Genomic DNA, 14728 nt, shown 5'->3' with positions numbered 1-14728 from the left:
ATAAAAATAAACATATATATTAAAAACAAAATCTTGGATCTGGGGATACGGCTCAGTGGATAAAACACAGGCTATAAAAGCATAGGTGTCTGAATTCAGATGCCCAGAACCATATAAAGCCAGACACTGCTGTGGATGTCTATAATCCCAGAGAACCTACATTGAGATGGGAGGCCGTCAGGATACCCCTTGAGGCTGGCAGTCTAGCTAGCTGGGGGAACACAGCAGAAAACTATCCAAAAACAAGGTGCCAGGGAACACAGGTACCTGAGGTTGTCCTTTACCTCCATATATGTGTCATTGCACATTTGTGCCCATATTCACACATGTGAGGACTCACACATGTTTGCAAAGACACTTTCCCCCCACACACATCAAAAGATTTTTTAAAAGGAAAATATCTTGGTGGAAAAGGATCAACATAAGAAAATACAATGAAAACATTGTTATTGTCTGCAAAGAAGGAACTAGCCTTCAATAAGAAGCCAGAATAGTAGGATTCTAGCAAACCACAGTCACAGCACAGAACATAGATCCAATTTCTTCTTTCTAACTCTGCTGCACATAGCTGCAAGTTTAGAGAAGGGAAAGAGTCAGAGAAAATGTAAGGGTCAGTAATCTATCAATAGTTAAATAAGTCAACTGTGATAAATTTTATGAAGAAGTATGCAATGACAAAACAGTATCACAGCTACCAAGGAGGTGACAGCCTGTTTGGGATATTTGTACAGATACAAATGATTAAATTTAGACGCAGACTCCAGAAGAGTTTTTCCACATGTGGCTCTTTGGATGATCAGGAGAAGAAAGTCATGTCTACCTAGAGTCATCAGTGAGGACTCAAGGGGACATGAGATCAGAGCTGGGACCAAATGTGGGTAGGAGTTGAAAGGAGTCCTGGTTGGGGGAGGCACAGAATGAAGAAAGCTGAGGTGAGGAGGTGGAGAGAATGCAAATTTGTTGGGGAAGAGTCCTCTACATGTCAATAGAGGTATGAAAAGTCAAATAGTTGAGGTGTCATTGGGACAAGATTTGTCTGTCAACAGAAAGATGAAGTTCAGATGAAAATGGCAAATGATCTTCTGTCTGCCTCTCAGAACTAAAGCATTAGCTCTCCTACCCATGAGCCTTTCCTGACTTGTCATGTCTTCTTACTTGGTTGTGGGCCTTTTAGATTTGATGATGGCAAATCTTGAAAAATATGTTTTACTGTTTCTTCCAAATGAATTTGAATGTGACATAAACTTCATAAAAATTGAAAATTTTCAACAAACCTGTTTCTTCCTGCAAGCTGCCTGAGCCTCCTCCTTCACAATGTTCCATTGCAGGTGGGCAAGCTAATCAAAGAGGCTGCTGGGAAAAGCAATCTGAAGAGGGTCACCCTGGAGCTGGGGGGAAAGAGCCCTTGCATTGTGTTTGCTGATGCGGACTGTGAGTGCACGTCTCTTTGCTAACTGGTCTCCTTCCTTTTTCATGACTGATTTTACACAGAGAACTTGAATCTTGTAATGGCTTCAAGATACAAGGAATTAACAAGGGTCCTTAATGACTCTAGAAATACTTTAATATTATCTTAACTTTTAACATATAGATAAATTAGCACAGATGGGAATATTTCCTGGGTTGGAATAGAATGCTACTTCCCAATAGAAAACTGAGGTGACATCAATAGTTTGCATTTAGGCGTCAGGGTCCATTGTGTATAGTTCCTTATCTCTTGCTGCAGTGAGCACAATAAGATACATCAGACCTGAAAGTCAAGGCCAGCCTGGAGACAGCAGCTTCCTGTTTGCCGTCTCCCTCACGGTCAGTCACCTACTCATTAAGACTGTCCAGATGGAAATTAAAACCAATTCAATAATTAGTAATTAGTCCAATAAAATGTTGTGAGCTTAACATATATAATTTTGAAGTATCAAATAAACTCCTGGGATTTCTTACTAAATAGGAGTTAATTAACTAGAATAAATGTTCAAGAGTTCTTTTAACTGTTTCTTAAAACAGTTGACTTATTGGTATGAGTCTATAAACTCTATTGGTTCATAGAATTTGCCAATGATTATGATGTGATCTTACTTGTTTGTTTTTAGAACATACTCCCTTGTCAATCATTCTACAAATAGGCCATGATTTCTAATTTACCAGACCTGTCTATAAACTACACCCACTATAACTTACAGCTATCACTAGCTACAGCTATCACTAGCTCAAGGATTCACATTTAGTTTCTGTAATTTTGGATTGAATTTTCATTCAGTACTTAAAGAATGAAAATACTAAGAAAATTTTGTTCTTGTTTATATTCAAGAAAATCCTAATAAAACCATCTAGGTGCACTACAATGTAAGTGGAGCTGCTAAGCATATATATATATACATAAATGAAATAATATCAAGTATGATTTGGATAGATTTGTAAAGTACCTTTTCTCAAATAAGATTCATTAGGTGTGTGAAGGATTCTAAATATCAGTGTTTCTTTTAAATTTTGTGGCAGTTTATTCAGAAAGATAATGTCTCATATTGAACAATGTATTTAAGAATGTTTTGAAATGATTTCTGGAAATAGATAATTCAGATATTTTTGTTGTTGTTTTTGGAGGTAGGGTCTCTCACTCTAGCTCAGGCCAACCTGGAACTCACTATGTAGTTTCAGGCTGGCCTCAAACTCTCAGCAATCCTCCTATTTCTGTCTCCCGTGTGCTGGGATTAAAGGCGTGCACCACCATGCCCAGCTATTTCAGATATTTTTTTGTCATTTAGCCAAGTTATGAAGCCTAAATTAAACATTCACAATTGTATAAGTAAAACTGTAATTATTTGTAATGACATTTGATGTTATGATTAATTGTCTGAATTGAAGTTCTAGCAATAGGCACCATTCTCTTAGACCTTCTATGTTGCTATTATTGTCACAGTAAGTAAAATTTTCCAAAGAGTAATTTCTCATGTAGCTGTTTTCCTTTTTTATTTTTTTATTTCTATTTATTTATTTATTTATTTTTATGAGGCAGGGTCTCACTCTATCTCAGGTTGACCTGGAAATCACTGTGTAGTCTCCAGGTGGCCTCAAACTCATGGCAATCCTCCTACTTCTGCATCCCGAGTGCTGGGATTAAAGTCATGTGCTACTATGTCCATCTTCATCTAGCTTTTAAAGAGTAGATTATATTTAGTCTTTGCCTTGAAAATTTGTGATTTTTCTTTATCTCCAATTTGTCTCTAAGAAATAAATACATGTTATATGTTATATTATATATGTACCAAGTCTTTAAAAATATTTATTGTTGGACTGGTCATGAAAGCACATGCCCTCAAACTCTAGCACTTGGGGGGCAGTGGTAGGAGGATCACAGTGAGTCTGAGGTCAGTCTAGAGCTACAGAGTATGTTCCAGGTCAGCCTGAGATACAGTGAGACCCTACCTCAAAACACGCAACATTTTTTTTTTTTCTTTGACATGTTTCCTCTGCAGTGGACAGTGCCATTGAATTCGCACACCAAGGGTTGTTCTACCACCAAGGCCAGTGCTGTGTAGCTGCATCCAGGCTTTTTGTGGAAGAATCCATTTATGATGAGTTTGTGAGAAGGAGTGTTGAAAGAGCTCAGAAGTATGTTCTTGGAAATCCTCTGGCCTCGGGAATAAATCAAGGCCCTCAGGTAAGGATATAGTACAAAGGAAAATCAATCTGACTCAAGAAAAAAAGTCCTTTTTAGGCCCAACTTGCTGTGCATATTTCCTAATTCTAGCTACATAAATGTAAAACACTTTTGCAGATTATAGATAGAATGATTGATTAATGAAAAGCAGAAACTATTCAAAATACTTAGCATAGAATATTGTCAACATTTTCTTTCATCAGTGAGTCTTTGCAATTCAGTCATAGCCTCAAAAAATGAGTTGCAATGCTTTATTATTTCTTAGAGGAATGAGTTAAACTAGGCTTATAAAAATGTTAGTCATAGGATCCTAATGTAAGTAATCCAGTAATCTAACTGACTGATATATGGCTTTAGTCTCCATAAATCAATAGGTGTTCATCACGGGTTGCACTGATAAGTGGGGTAAGTAAATGAACAGTGTCATCTGAGAAGCAAAGGTTGAGAAGTCCCTGGATCTTCTCTGCCCTTGCTACTTCCCACCTGTTCTATGGTGGAGCTCACTGGAAGGGGCAGAAATCTGCAGGCTTCAGCCCAGTGCTGCCTCCTCTGGCACGAAGTTACTGAGGCTCCTTTAGTGCACTTACAGAATCTTCACCATGTATCACCACAGGGCTGGTTTAAAGGCGCTTGCTTCCAAAACCTATCATCAAGAATTTAATTCCCCAGATCCCATGTAAAGTGAAATTCACAAAGTAGTGTATGAGTCTGGATTTTATTTGCACTGGGAAGAGTCCCAGGTGCATCCAGCCTCTTTCTATCTCCCTCTCTTGCAAATAAATAAAATATTTTTAAAATTCACAACAAAAATAATTTCAGATAAAATATAATCAAATATATTTATTCAGGAAAAACATAATTTAAAGAGAAGTTTGAGTTTTGAGTGTTGAAGCAATTGCAATATATATGTGTCATACATTATATATGAGGGCTTCTATAGGCATATCTTTCTCCATTTGTGAAATGATGTTTTTACTTAACTTCATGGACCAAAAGTCAGTATTTTTATTTTTTTTTAATTTTTTTTAAAATTATTTATTTATTTATTTGAGAGCGACAGACACAGAGAGAAAGACAGATAGAGGGAGAGAGAGAATGGGCGCGCCAGGGCTTCCGGCCTCTGCAAACGAACTCCAGACGCGTGCGCCCCCTTGTGCATCTGGCTAACGTGGGACCTGGGGAACCGAGCCTCGAACTGGGATCCTTAGGCTTCACAGGCAAGCGCTTAACCGCTAAGCCATCTCTCCAGCCCAGTATTTTTATTTTAAAAAATCTAATTTCCTTGAAATTTGATCTCTTAGCCAATAAAATGGGGATGGTGACATCAGTCTTGAGGGGTCACTATGCAGTGATATGGGTTAACACACCCATCAGGTTGCACGGTTCTGAAGTGAATAAAAGTTAAATGTCACTATATGTGATGACAATTATATAGAGCTACATGTTTTAACTTATTCCTTTTAAAAATAGTGAGTCATCTTTATACCTAATTTCAATGTTCTTATTGGTCTATGGTTGCCAGACTTATTAGATGGATGTACATATATCTTTTTGATGTATATGGATTTCAACCCCTCATCCTAAGGAATCATATAATTCACAATCAAACAATTTAAATATATATTTTGACACCATTACAACAATAAAATGATGTATTATTTTCAGTCAGATTTGCATTGCTGGTAGAAATCACCCACCCAAGAGCAGCTTGTGGGGAAAAAGAGGTTTATTTTGGCTTACAGGCTCGAGGGGATGCTCCATGATGGCAGGGAAAACTATGGCATGAGCAGAGGGTGGACATCATTTCCTGGCCAACATCAGAAAGACAACCACATAAGGAGAGTGTGTCAAATACTGGCATGGGGGAAACTGGTTATAACACCCATAAGTCTGCCCCTAACAATACACCACCTCCAGAGGCTTTAATTTCCAATTGCCATCTGGGGACTCTAGCATTCAGAATCCCTAAATTTATGGGGGACACCTGTATCAAACCACCACAGATTACATTTCATAAAATAGCCTCTGAGACAAGGAGCCATCTAGTAGAAGAGGCCCCTGCTTCATCCAAACATTATGATATAGGGCCTGGGGGTGATTAAGAAAGAAAAACTCATCCTTGGTGAGTTGGGAGCATTTTGAGGAAAGTTTGTATTTAACCAGGCCAGAATGTTAAGTTTTTCTGCCACCAATCCATAATCTAGCTGGTTGTCCCTCTGTCTTTCCAGTATATTAGAATCTCCTTACCATTACAAAGGCTTAGAAGGGTGCCCAAAGAACCATATTCTATTACTACCAGCTGAAATCAGAGCTGGTCACTGTAGGTACCATTGTCAGCAAGAAGGCAGTGAACTATGCAGTACTGTAACTGATTATATGGGATTTCCAGCAGCACATATGCAGAGACCGGATTGTTACTGGATACGTACTGTGGGCACACACTGAGAAATCTTATGAGTAAGAAAATATATCTTGAAATAAGAACTGAAAATACTGGGCTAGAGAGATTGCTTATCAGTTAAGGCACCTGCCTGTGAAGCCTAAGGACTCTGGTTCAATTCCTCAGGCCCCACATAAGCCAGATACACAAGATGGCACATGCATCTGGAGTTCAGTTGCAATGGCTAGAGGCCTGACACACCCTTCTCACTCTCTCTGTCTCTTTCTCTATCACAAATAAATAAATAAGAATAAAACATAAAAAGAACTGAAAATATAATGATTCTGAGATATACTTTCTAGTACCTTGGAATAAGCCAGAGAAGCTTTGCATGGAATAACATGGGTCCTTGACATCCAAGGACACTAGAATGCATTAATTGGGAAGCTCTATACAAAACTACCAGTTAGTATGGTTGTAGGTAGTAATTTCTTCCTTTAAGCAATGGTACACCATTCTTAAATGTCTGGAAGTGAGGGGATTTTCTCTGGGTAATGTCCTGTTGAACCCTGCCAGCTGCGTGGAGATGACACTAGACTTAACAGCAGTGCCCTGGCGTTCTGAAGACCTCATTCACAGTGTGCTTCCTTTATCAGTTATATATATTTTTCCCCTTTTCCTGTGATGTTTTACAACTAGATTGACAAGGAACAACATGACAGAATACTTGGACTCATCGAGAGTGGAAAGAAAGAAGGGGCCAAACTGGAGTGTGGCGGTGGACGCTGGGGAAATAAAGGGTTCTTCGTCCAACCCACGGTTTTCTCCAATGTCACAGATGAGATGCGCATTGCCAAGGAGGAGGTCCGTGGTTCTGTTTTTTTGGTTGCCATGTTTTGTCCCCATGTATATACTGACTCTTTGTTCCTCTAAATCTTTTAGCTGATTGAGTATCATGAAAAGCTTCATTGATAAAAGCTTAAGTCATTACTGATCAACAATTAATATAGTAAGAAATCCAAAGGGCCTGTAAAGTATTTATAATCATAATATAAAGTGTTTAACCACTTTTATAGGTGCTTCTCTCATCATTTTAAGAAATGGAAAAGAGGGGCTGGAGACATGGCTTAGCGGTTAAGCGCTTGCCTGTGAAGCCTAAGGACCCCGGTTCGAGGCTCGGTTCCCCAGGTCCCACGTTAGCCAGATGCACAAGGGGGCTCACGCGTCTGGAGTTCGTTTGCAGTGGCTGGAAGCCCTGGCGCGCCCATTCTCTCTCTCTCCCTCTATCTGTCTTTCTCTCTGTGTCTGTCGTTCTCAAATAAATAAATAAATAACTAGATAAGTTAAAAAATATATTTTTAAAAAAAAGAAAGAAATGGAAAAGAATTTTCTCCTTTGTGATAATGAGAATAAATATGTGCATCATTATGTGACATGAGATATACCAGTTCCCGGAAGACATTCACTGAATGATCCAATTTTGTGTAGAACATAAGGAGGTCACCATCTCAGTAGTACAGAGGGAAAGGATGGCTCCCAGGCACTTTAAGGGCGAAGACTGTGGAGTACAAAGTAAATCACATAAATAAAGATGTTAGCCAGAGATATGGCATATAATTCAGGGGACCTACTTTGCCTTCAAATTGTCAATAATCTAACTCTGGGATTCTGAGGCCTTTAATACATGCAGAGATTAGGCAGTGGCCTTGGATGATTAAGGAATTATATAGTAAGCAGGAAATTTATGTCCAGGATATGACACAGAATATGAGGTTTATTTTCTATAAATACTCAACAACATCAATATAAGAGAAAGGTGACTTTATTACTTTTATATAGCTTTTGTATAGCTCTTATATAGTTGTTATATAGAGGAAATAAATAGAAGAAACATAAAGGCAAACATATATGTATACTTATAAAATCCTGTTGTGTTTTCCAACTTAGAGCTGAGATACAGAACAAATTGGGTGTGGGCTTTGTTAACTGGCAAATATGAAAGAGAGGCTCACACTAGAATAAGCAAATCAGGAATTTTACTTCCTGCCCTGTGGTGAAAGCCATGGACAGGAAACTCAGCCTTACATTAATATAGGGTGGTTCCACATTCAAGGTCTTCCAATAATGAATCTTTCTGTTTGCTATATATAATGTAAGATTTTATGATAGCAGAATTTGAATAAAAATCTGTCTTCATTTACACAATATTTCTAGCTAGAAGAAGATGTAAGCATGGTATAATAGGTGAAATTGAAATCAAAGGCACACTGATTTATTTTAATATAGCTATCAGTCATTACCTATTCATTTACTCAAGAGAGTGAAGATTTGCTTTCTTGGGCCTGCTACTAAGAACTTTGAAGACAAAGAAAATTAGGAGTAAAATTAGACAAGATGCCAGGGATAGACTGATGGCTCAGTGGTTAAAGAAACTTGCTTGCAAAACTGTGCTGGCCTTGGTTTGATTTTCCAGTACCCACTTAAAGCTGGATGCACAAACTGATGCTTGTATCTGGACTTGGTTTTAAGTGGCAAGATGATCTGAGGCTCTGGCACACCTATCCTCTCTCTCTGTCTCTCTCTCTCTCTCTCTCCCTCTCTCTCTGTCTCTCTCTCTCTCCTCTCTCTGTCCCAATCTTTATCTCTCTCTGCTTTCAAATAAATAAAAATATTAAAAATTTTCCAGAGAAATTCACATTTGAATTTGTTGTGTAATGGTAAAGATTTTAATAGCTTAATTACGACATCTAGAAATGCTTTATTTATTTGTTCTCCTATGTTGGTCCAAAGGTAATTTCACACAGCATTGTTACTGTTGCTTTTGCTACCTATTTTGATTGTGACTCACAGGTCTGAAATAAGAGACAATATCTTAACGAATGTAGAATAGTTTACATAGAAAAAACTACAGTGTTGTTTAAAATACTTAATTTTAACCTGTTTTTCTTCCTCTGTTCTTCTGGTATAGATATTTGGACCAGTTCAACAAATTATGAAGTTCAAATCTATAGATGACGTGATCAAGAGAGCAAATAACACTACTTATGGACTGGCAGCAGGCGTCTTCACAAAAGATCTTGATAAAGCCTTAACAGTATCATCTGCTCTGCAGGCTGGAGTTGTGTGGTAAGTTCAAATAAAGGGATTCCATCTTAGTATTTACCATATCAACAGCTTTTCCACTCTTAATTGTATTATTTGAAACTACATGGCCTTCTAGAAAGATAGCTGATAGAAGTAAAATTCAAACTAAATTAAAGAACTTAAATTGCAAGAACTTTAACTTGATTCACCTGTGTCAAAGTCCAAACATTTTATGGATGCTTGATTCATACAGTGCAAGCTTAGCTGGGTGGTTTGCAATTAATTAGCGTGATACTTTGTATGAAAGAAGAAAAAGAATGCAAGTTAATGGAGGTCACTTTTCTGTCCAACTATTATGATAGCATAGAAGAAAGGAAAATTATAAAATCAGAATATTGTTTTCTCCCTTCTCTGTTTAGTAAAAATCTTGCAGGTGATTTGAATTTTGCTGTTAACTTTGCCCAGTAAAAAAAATTAAAGCTAAAGAAATTGTATATGGCATGCAACACTGCAATCCTCGCCTCTACCATTGATTGATCTTCTCCTAAGCTTCCCTTTAATTCTGTTCACATTTTATACTTGTATTTCTTCACATAAGAATCTTTAAAAAATCTTATGAAAACTAGGCTGGAGATATGGCTTAGCAGTTAAGCGCTTGCCCGTGAAGCCTAAGAACCCCGGTTTGAGGCTCTATTCCCCAGGACCCACATTAGCCAGATGTAAAAGGGGACACACACATCTGGAGTTCATTTGCAATGGCTGGAGGCCCTGACACACCCATTTTCTCTCCCTCTCTCTGTCTCTATCTGCCTCTTTCTCTTTGTCTGTTGCTCTCAAATAAATAAGTACAAATAAAAAAATTAAAAAAATTAAAAAATAAATCTTATGAAAACTAGTTAACAAATTGATCCAAGTCCAACTCTTGACAACATCCTGTTTAAACAGTTTGTTGAATCAATTAATGAAAAAAATAATGAACTAACTATTATGATAAACATGGTAATTACAAAAGAGAGTTGATTCTACTTTGGAAAATACAGAAATCTGAATTTGAACATGGCAGTAAGAATATATATGCAACAAAGTTCAACCTATAGCAAGGCAGTCCACTCCTTCTAGGTCCTATTGGCCATTCTCTTGGTTATCATTCAAACTATCACATCTTAGAGCCATGATGTTCTGTATGATAATGATTCAAAGGCATAATTCTTCCAGTTATTGATATCTAAATCATGTGTGTGTATATATATATATATATATATATATATATATATGTATATATATATATATATACATATATATATGTGTGTGTGTGTGTGTGTGTGTATACATGTGTATATATATAGGAATTATACATATGTGTACATGTACATATACACGTGTGTATATACTAACTGCATTCCAGTTTACATTGTTGTAGTTTTCATAGGCAGTACATTATATTGAAATAAGCTGGGCTTTTAAAGCGCTCCCTAGATCTTTTAAAATTATACAATATGCTAAGTATCATCTATAATGTACTTCCTTTTAGGGTAAATTGCTACATGCTTTTATCTGCTCAGTGCCCATTTGGTGGATTCAAGATGTCTGGAAATGGACGAGAACTGTAAGAAAAACTTTATTATAAGATAATAGATTTTTTAATTTATTTTAATAAAAACAGTTGCCCCTCCCAGGAAAAGAGCCTGTTTTCCTCATGTTAAATAAAACATTACATGTTTTTGCTTGGTGCTGCATAACAAATAGCTTATTAAATGTTAAAAGTTCTCCATAATTGCAAAGAGGCAGTAACAAAAGAAAATAATTTATTAAGTTCCTGTTACTCACAAGGAACTGTACTGAGTACTTATCTTAGAGATGGAGTTATTACATACTTCTAGAGTTACTCTTTGTACATATGCATAATCCATTTGGAAAAAAATTCAGAAAGGAAATGGAAAGTCCAAAATTGGTATTCATAAAAAAGTGTGCAAAGAAAGGAACAACCTAGGTATTTGAACGTACATTTCAAAAAAGTAACAGGAGCTGGGCGTGGTGATGCATGCTTTTAATCCAAGCACTCGGGAGGCAGAGGTAGGGAGGATCACCATGAGATTGAGGCCACCCTGAGATTCCATAGTGAATCCCAGGTCAGCATGGGCAAGAGTGTGATCCTACCTCAAAAAACCAAAAAAATAAAAATAAAAAAATAATATATATATATATATATATATATATGTATGTATATATATATCGGTACCAGGCTGGAGAGATGGATTAGTGGTTAAGGCATTTGCCTGCAAAGCCAAAGCATCCTGGTTTGACTCTCCAGGACCCACATAAGCCAGATGCACAAGGGGGCACATGTGTCTGGAGTTCATTTGCAGTGACCGGAGGCCCGGGCATGCCCGTTCTCTCTCTCTCTTTCTTCCCTCTTTCTCTTTAAAATAAATAAAAATATTTAAAATTTAACCAGTTACCAAAATATCATTAAATTTATATTTGTTCAAGTCTTAAACTCTAACCTATTAAATAACCTGAATGAGTTGTTTTCTGTTTCAATATATAAATCAAAACGAAGGTTGACTTAGATAAATATGTTCTGTAGTTGTAATTAGATTGAGAATATGTATACTTCAATGTAATTGGTATCCTTTGGTTGCTTAGAATATTAAGGTATATATACTTAATATATATACATATATTCATATACATATACATACATACACAAACACACATATAGAAAGTAGTAGCACTATTTTGATTAATCTTATCTTAACACATTAAAAAATTCACTTCTTAAATTATCCTTATATGCATTAATAACTAGAAAGATGCTCACCTGAAACTACATAGTGAATCACAGGCCAGTTTAGCCTAGAAAGAGACCCTATCTCAAAAAATAATATGGAGGGAAAATACAACGTAAGAGTAAGAATGCGGGCTGGAGAGATGGCTTAGTGGTTAAGCGCTTGCCTGTGAAGCCTAAGCACCCGGTTCGAGGCTCGGCTCCCCAGGTCCCACGTTAGCCAGATTCACAAGGGGGCACATGCATCTGGAGTTCGTTTGCAGAGGCTGGAAGACCTGGTGCGCCCATTCTCTCTCTCTCCCTCTATCTGTCTTTCTCTCTGTGTCTGTCGCTCTCAAATAAATAAATAAATAAATAAAAATTTAAAAAAAGAGTAAGAATGCATCAAACAAACCATAAAGACAGACTCTAAAACTTCCCATAGAATGGCTACTTCTAAAGATAACATTGATACATGAAATAGCCATGAACTTTGTTGTTTGTCTTAATTGATCAACAAGTAATAAATACAATGTAATATATATAATAATACAGTAAAACTATTGCATTTGGGAAGGCACTAAAATGAAGGAATGACATTCTCAACATGTATTCACTATGTATTAAAGAGGAGGCCCTGAGAAGCCCACACATGGTACATGTTTCATCCTCCATGTAACTATCAGGACTTAAGGAATAAGTAAAAAGTTTTATCCTTTATATCTCATGAAGCTAGAGAAGTATTTAAAATGCACAGTAGTGTTTAAGGACAGATTGAGTGACATCAGAGTATAACATTAAATAGAGTGCTGGGTATGACCCTCAAAATGTTCATGTGTGTGGGCTGGAGAGTTGGTTTAGTGGTTAAGTGCTTGCCTGTGAAGCCTAAGGACCCCGGTTCGAGGCTCGGTTCCCCAGATCCCATGTTAGCCAGATGCACAAGGGGGCGCATGCATCTGGAGTTCATTTGCAGAGGCTGGAAGCCCTGGCGCGCCCATTCTCTCTCTCTCCCTCTATCTGTCTTTCTCTCTGTGTCTGTCGCTCTCAAATAAATAAATAAATAAATAAAGATAATGAAGAATGAAATATTAAAAAAAAATGTTCATGTGTAAGATAAAATCAAGGTTTGTGTGAGAGTAGGATCGGGAGAAGGATGTAAGTCTTTGAGGTTTGTCCTGTGCTTAAGAGTCTATGATTTGTTAAAGGATAAAAATTAATAAAATGAACAGAGAGCAAAGAAGACCCAGAACCTAACAGATCTGCCTTTGATTCCTGACTGCAACAATGGCCAGACATGGGGAATGATTAAAATTGTCTTCTTTCTGAGGTTATATATTCCTCATACATTATTAAACTATTGCAGGTGATAAAATTTTATCCCTTTACCCCTGTTCTCATTCCCCTGGTGGTCCTCTTTACTGTGGGGTCACGAGGCCTCAGTCACTCCCTGTGGGATATGCCACAGAGTATTCCTGCACAATCTCTGGCTCTTACATTCTTTTCAGCCCCTCTTCCACAGTGTTCTCTGAGCCATGGAAGGCCTGTTGGCAGTCTTATTCTGGAGCTGATACCAGAGTAGCAGGAAGAGCAGTGTTCATGTCACAAATTCCTCAGAAATTTGTCCTGGCCATGTGGAAATACCACTGCTCTCCTTAGGATGATTGTGAGAGTGGAATGGCCTATGGAATATTTGATCTCTAGCCTGTTACTATCACAAAGATCCTTTATTTCTTAAATTATTATTTGTATGTGCATGATGCATTTGCATATGGGCGCATATGTGGAAGTCACAGGACAACCTCGGGGTGTTGGTCCTCTCCTTCCACTTTGAGACATGGCCACCTCTGTTGTTTTATCACAGGGAAGGCCAGAGTAGCTTCCATCAAAGATTTATAATTCTCCTGATTATATCTCCCATTACTCTGTGCATTGATCCCAATGCACATGTACAGGCATGTGTTCTACTTTGTGTCCAGCTTTAGAAGGGTGCTGGAGATCCAAACTCCCATTGGAAAGCTCATGGAGCAAGCAACCTTAACCACTGAGTATCTCCTTGGCCTCCTTGGAGAATTTCTTGACAGATCTGCTTACTTTGTACAAACAGCAACCCCAACAGTTAATTGTGCTGAAGGGCACTGAATTCACTGGGACCCACAAGTGAACACATCCCAGGCCATGTTGATAAAATAATTAAGTTGGATGATATAAATGAAATAGACAACATATGTCAATTTGGGTTATTTTAATATTGTCACGTTTTAAGTTTGAGGCATAAATAAAATAAGAAAAGGACTGAAAATAAGTTCCATCCATAATTTCCTTAAAATCTATAATGAAGCTATAGACCAGTTACATCTTTAAAAAAATACAAAGGAGTATGTTATACTATACAATTAATCCTTCAAAAATTTTATCTGAGATGACTGCTAATAAAATATACTTAATAAACAGTGATTTCTTTTTATAAACAAGACATGTGCTATAATTGTTTAAAGAGAATTACTGACCTGATAAGCTCCAGTGACTCCCATGAGTAACATGGTGCTCAAAGTACAAGCCGAATTGATTGGTTTGCAGTAGGTTCTGAAGCATCAGACATAGTGCTATGAAGCACTTATGTATTCAGTGGTAACCAAAAGTGCCCAAGCCTGGATTGTGAATATATGAACATAGGATTGGCAATGAAGGGGTTAAGTGGCAGAAGTCCATCTCTTTTTACAGTCCTCCTCAGTATCACACTGGTGAACTTCAGTCACTTCACACCTGAGGAGGAAGCTCTCAGTGCTTCAGAAGATTTTTCATATTCCACAATTCCTTTCAGAGATGGGGAGCAAAGAAG

At 37.4% G+C, this 14728-nt stretch overlaps 1 protein-coding gene across 1 annotated transcript in view; it reads left to right on the top strand.

The window, feature by feature from the left end:
- Window positions 1-14728, top strand: part of Aldh1a1 (aldehyde dehydrogenase 1 family member A1) — a 49556-nt gene that overhangs the window by 33647 nt on the left and 1181 nt on the right. Inside the window, exons 8-12 of the mRNA XM_045155598.1 lie at window positions 1329-1431; window positions 3474-3658; window positions 6738-6902; window positions 9007-9164; window positions 10654-10728. Of these exons, the coding sequence (XP_045011533.1) occupies window positions 1329-1431; window positions 3474-3658; window positions 6738-6902; window positions 9007-9164; window positions 10654-10728 (686 nt within the window). The remainder of the gene's footprint in view (window positions 1-1328; window positions 1432-3473; window positions 3659-6737; window positions 6903-9006; window positions 9165-10653; window positions 10729-14728) is intronic.

The sequence above is a fragment of the Jaculus jaculus genome, chromosome 1, assembly GCF_020740685.1.
Source record: "Jaculus jaculus isolate mJacJac1 chromosome 1, mJacJac1.mat.Y.cur, whole genome shotgun sequence".
NCBI lineage: Eukaryota > Metazoa > Chordata > Mammalia > Rodentia > Dipodidae > Jaculus > Jaculus jaculus.
Note: the sequence above shows the minus strand (reverse complement) of the source record. Positions and strands in the feature narration are given on the sequence as shown.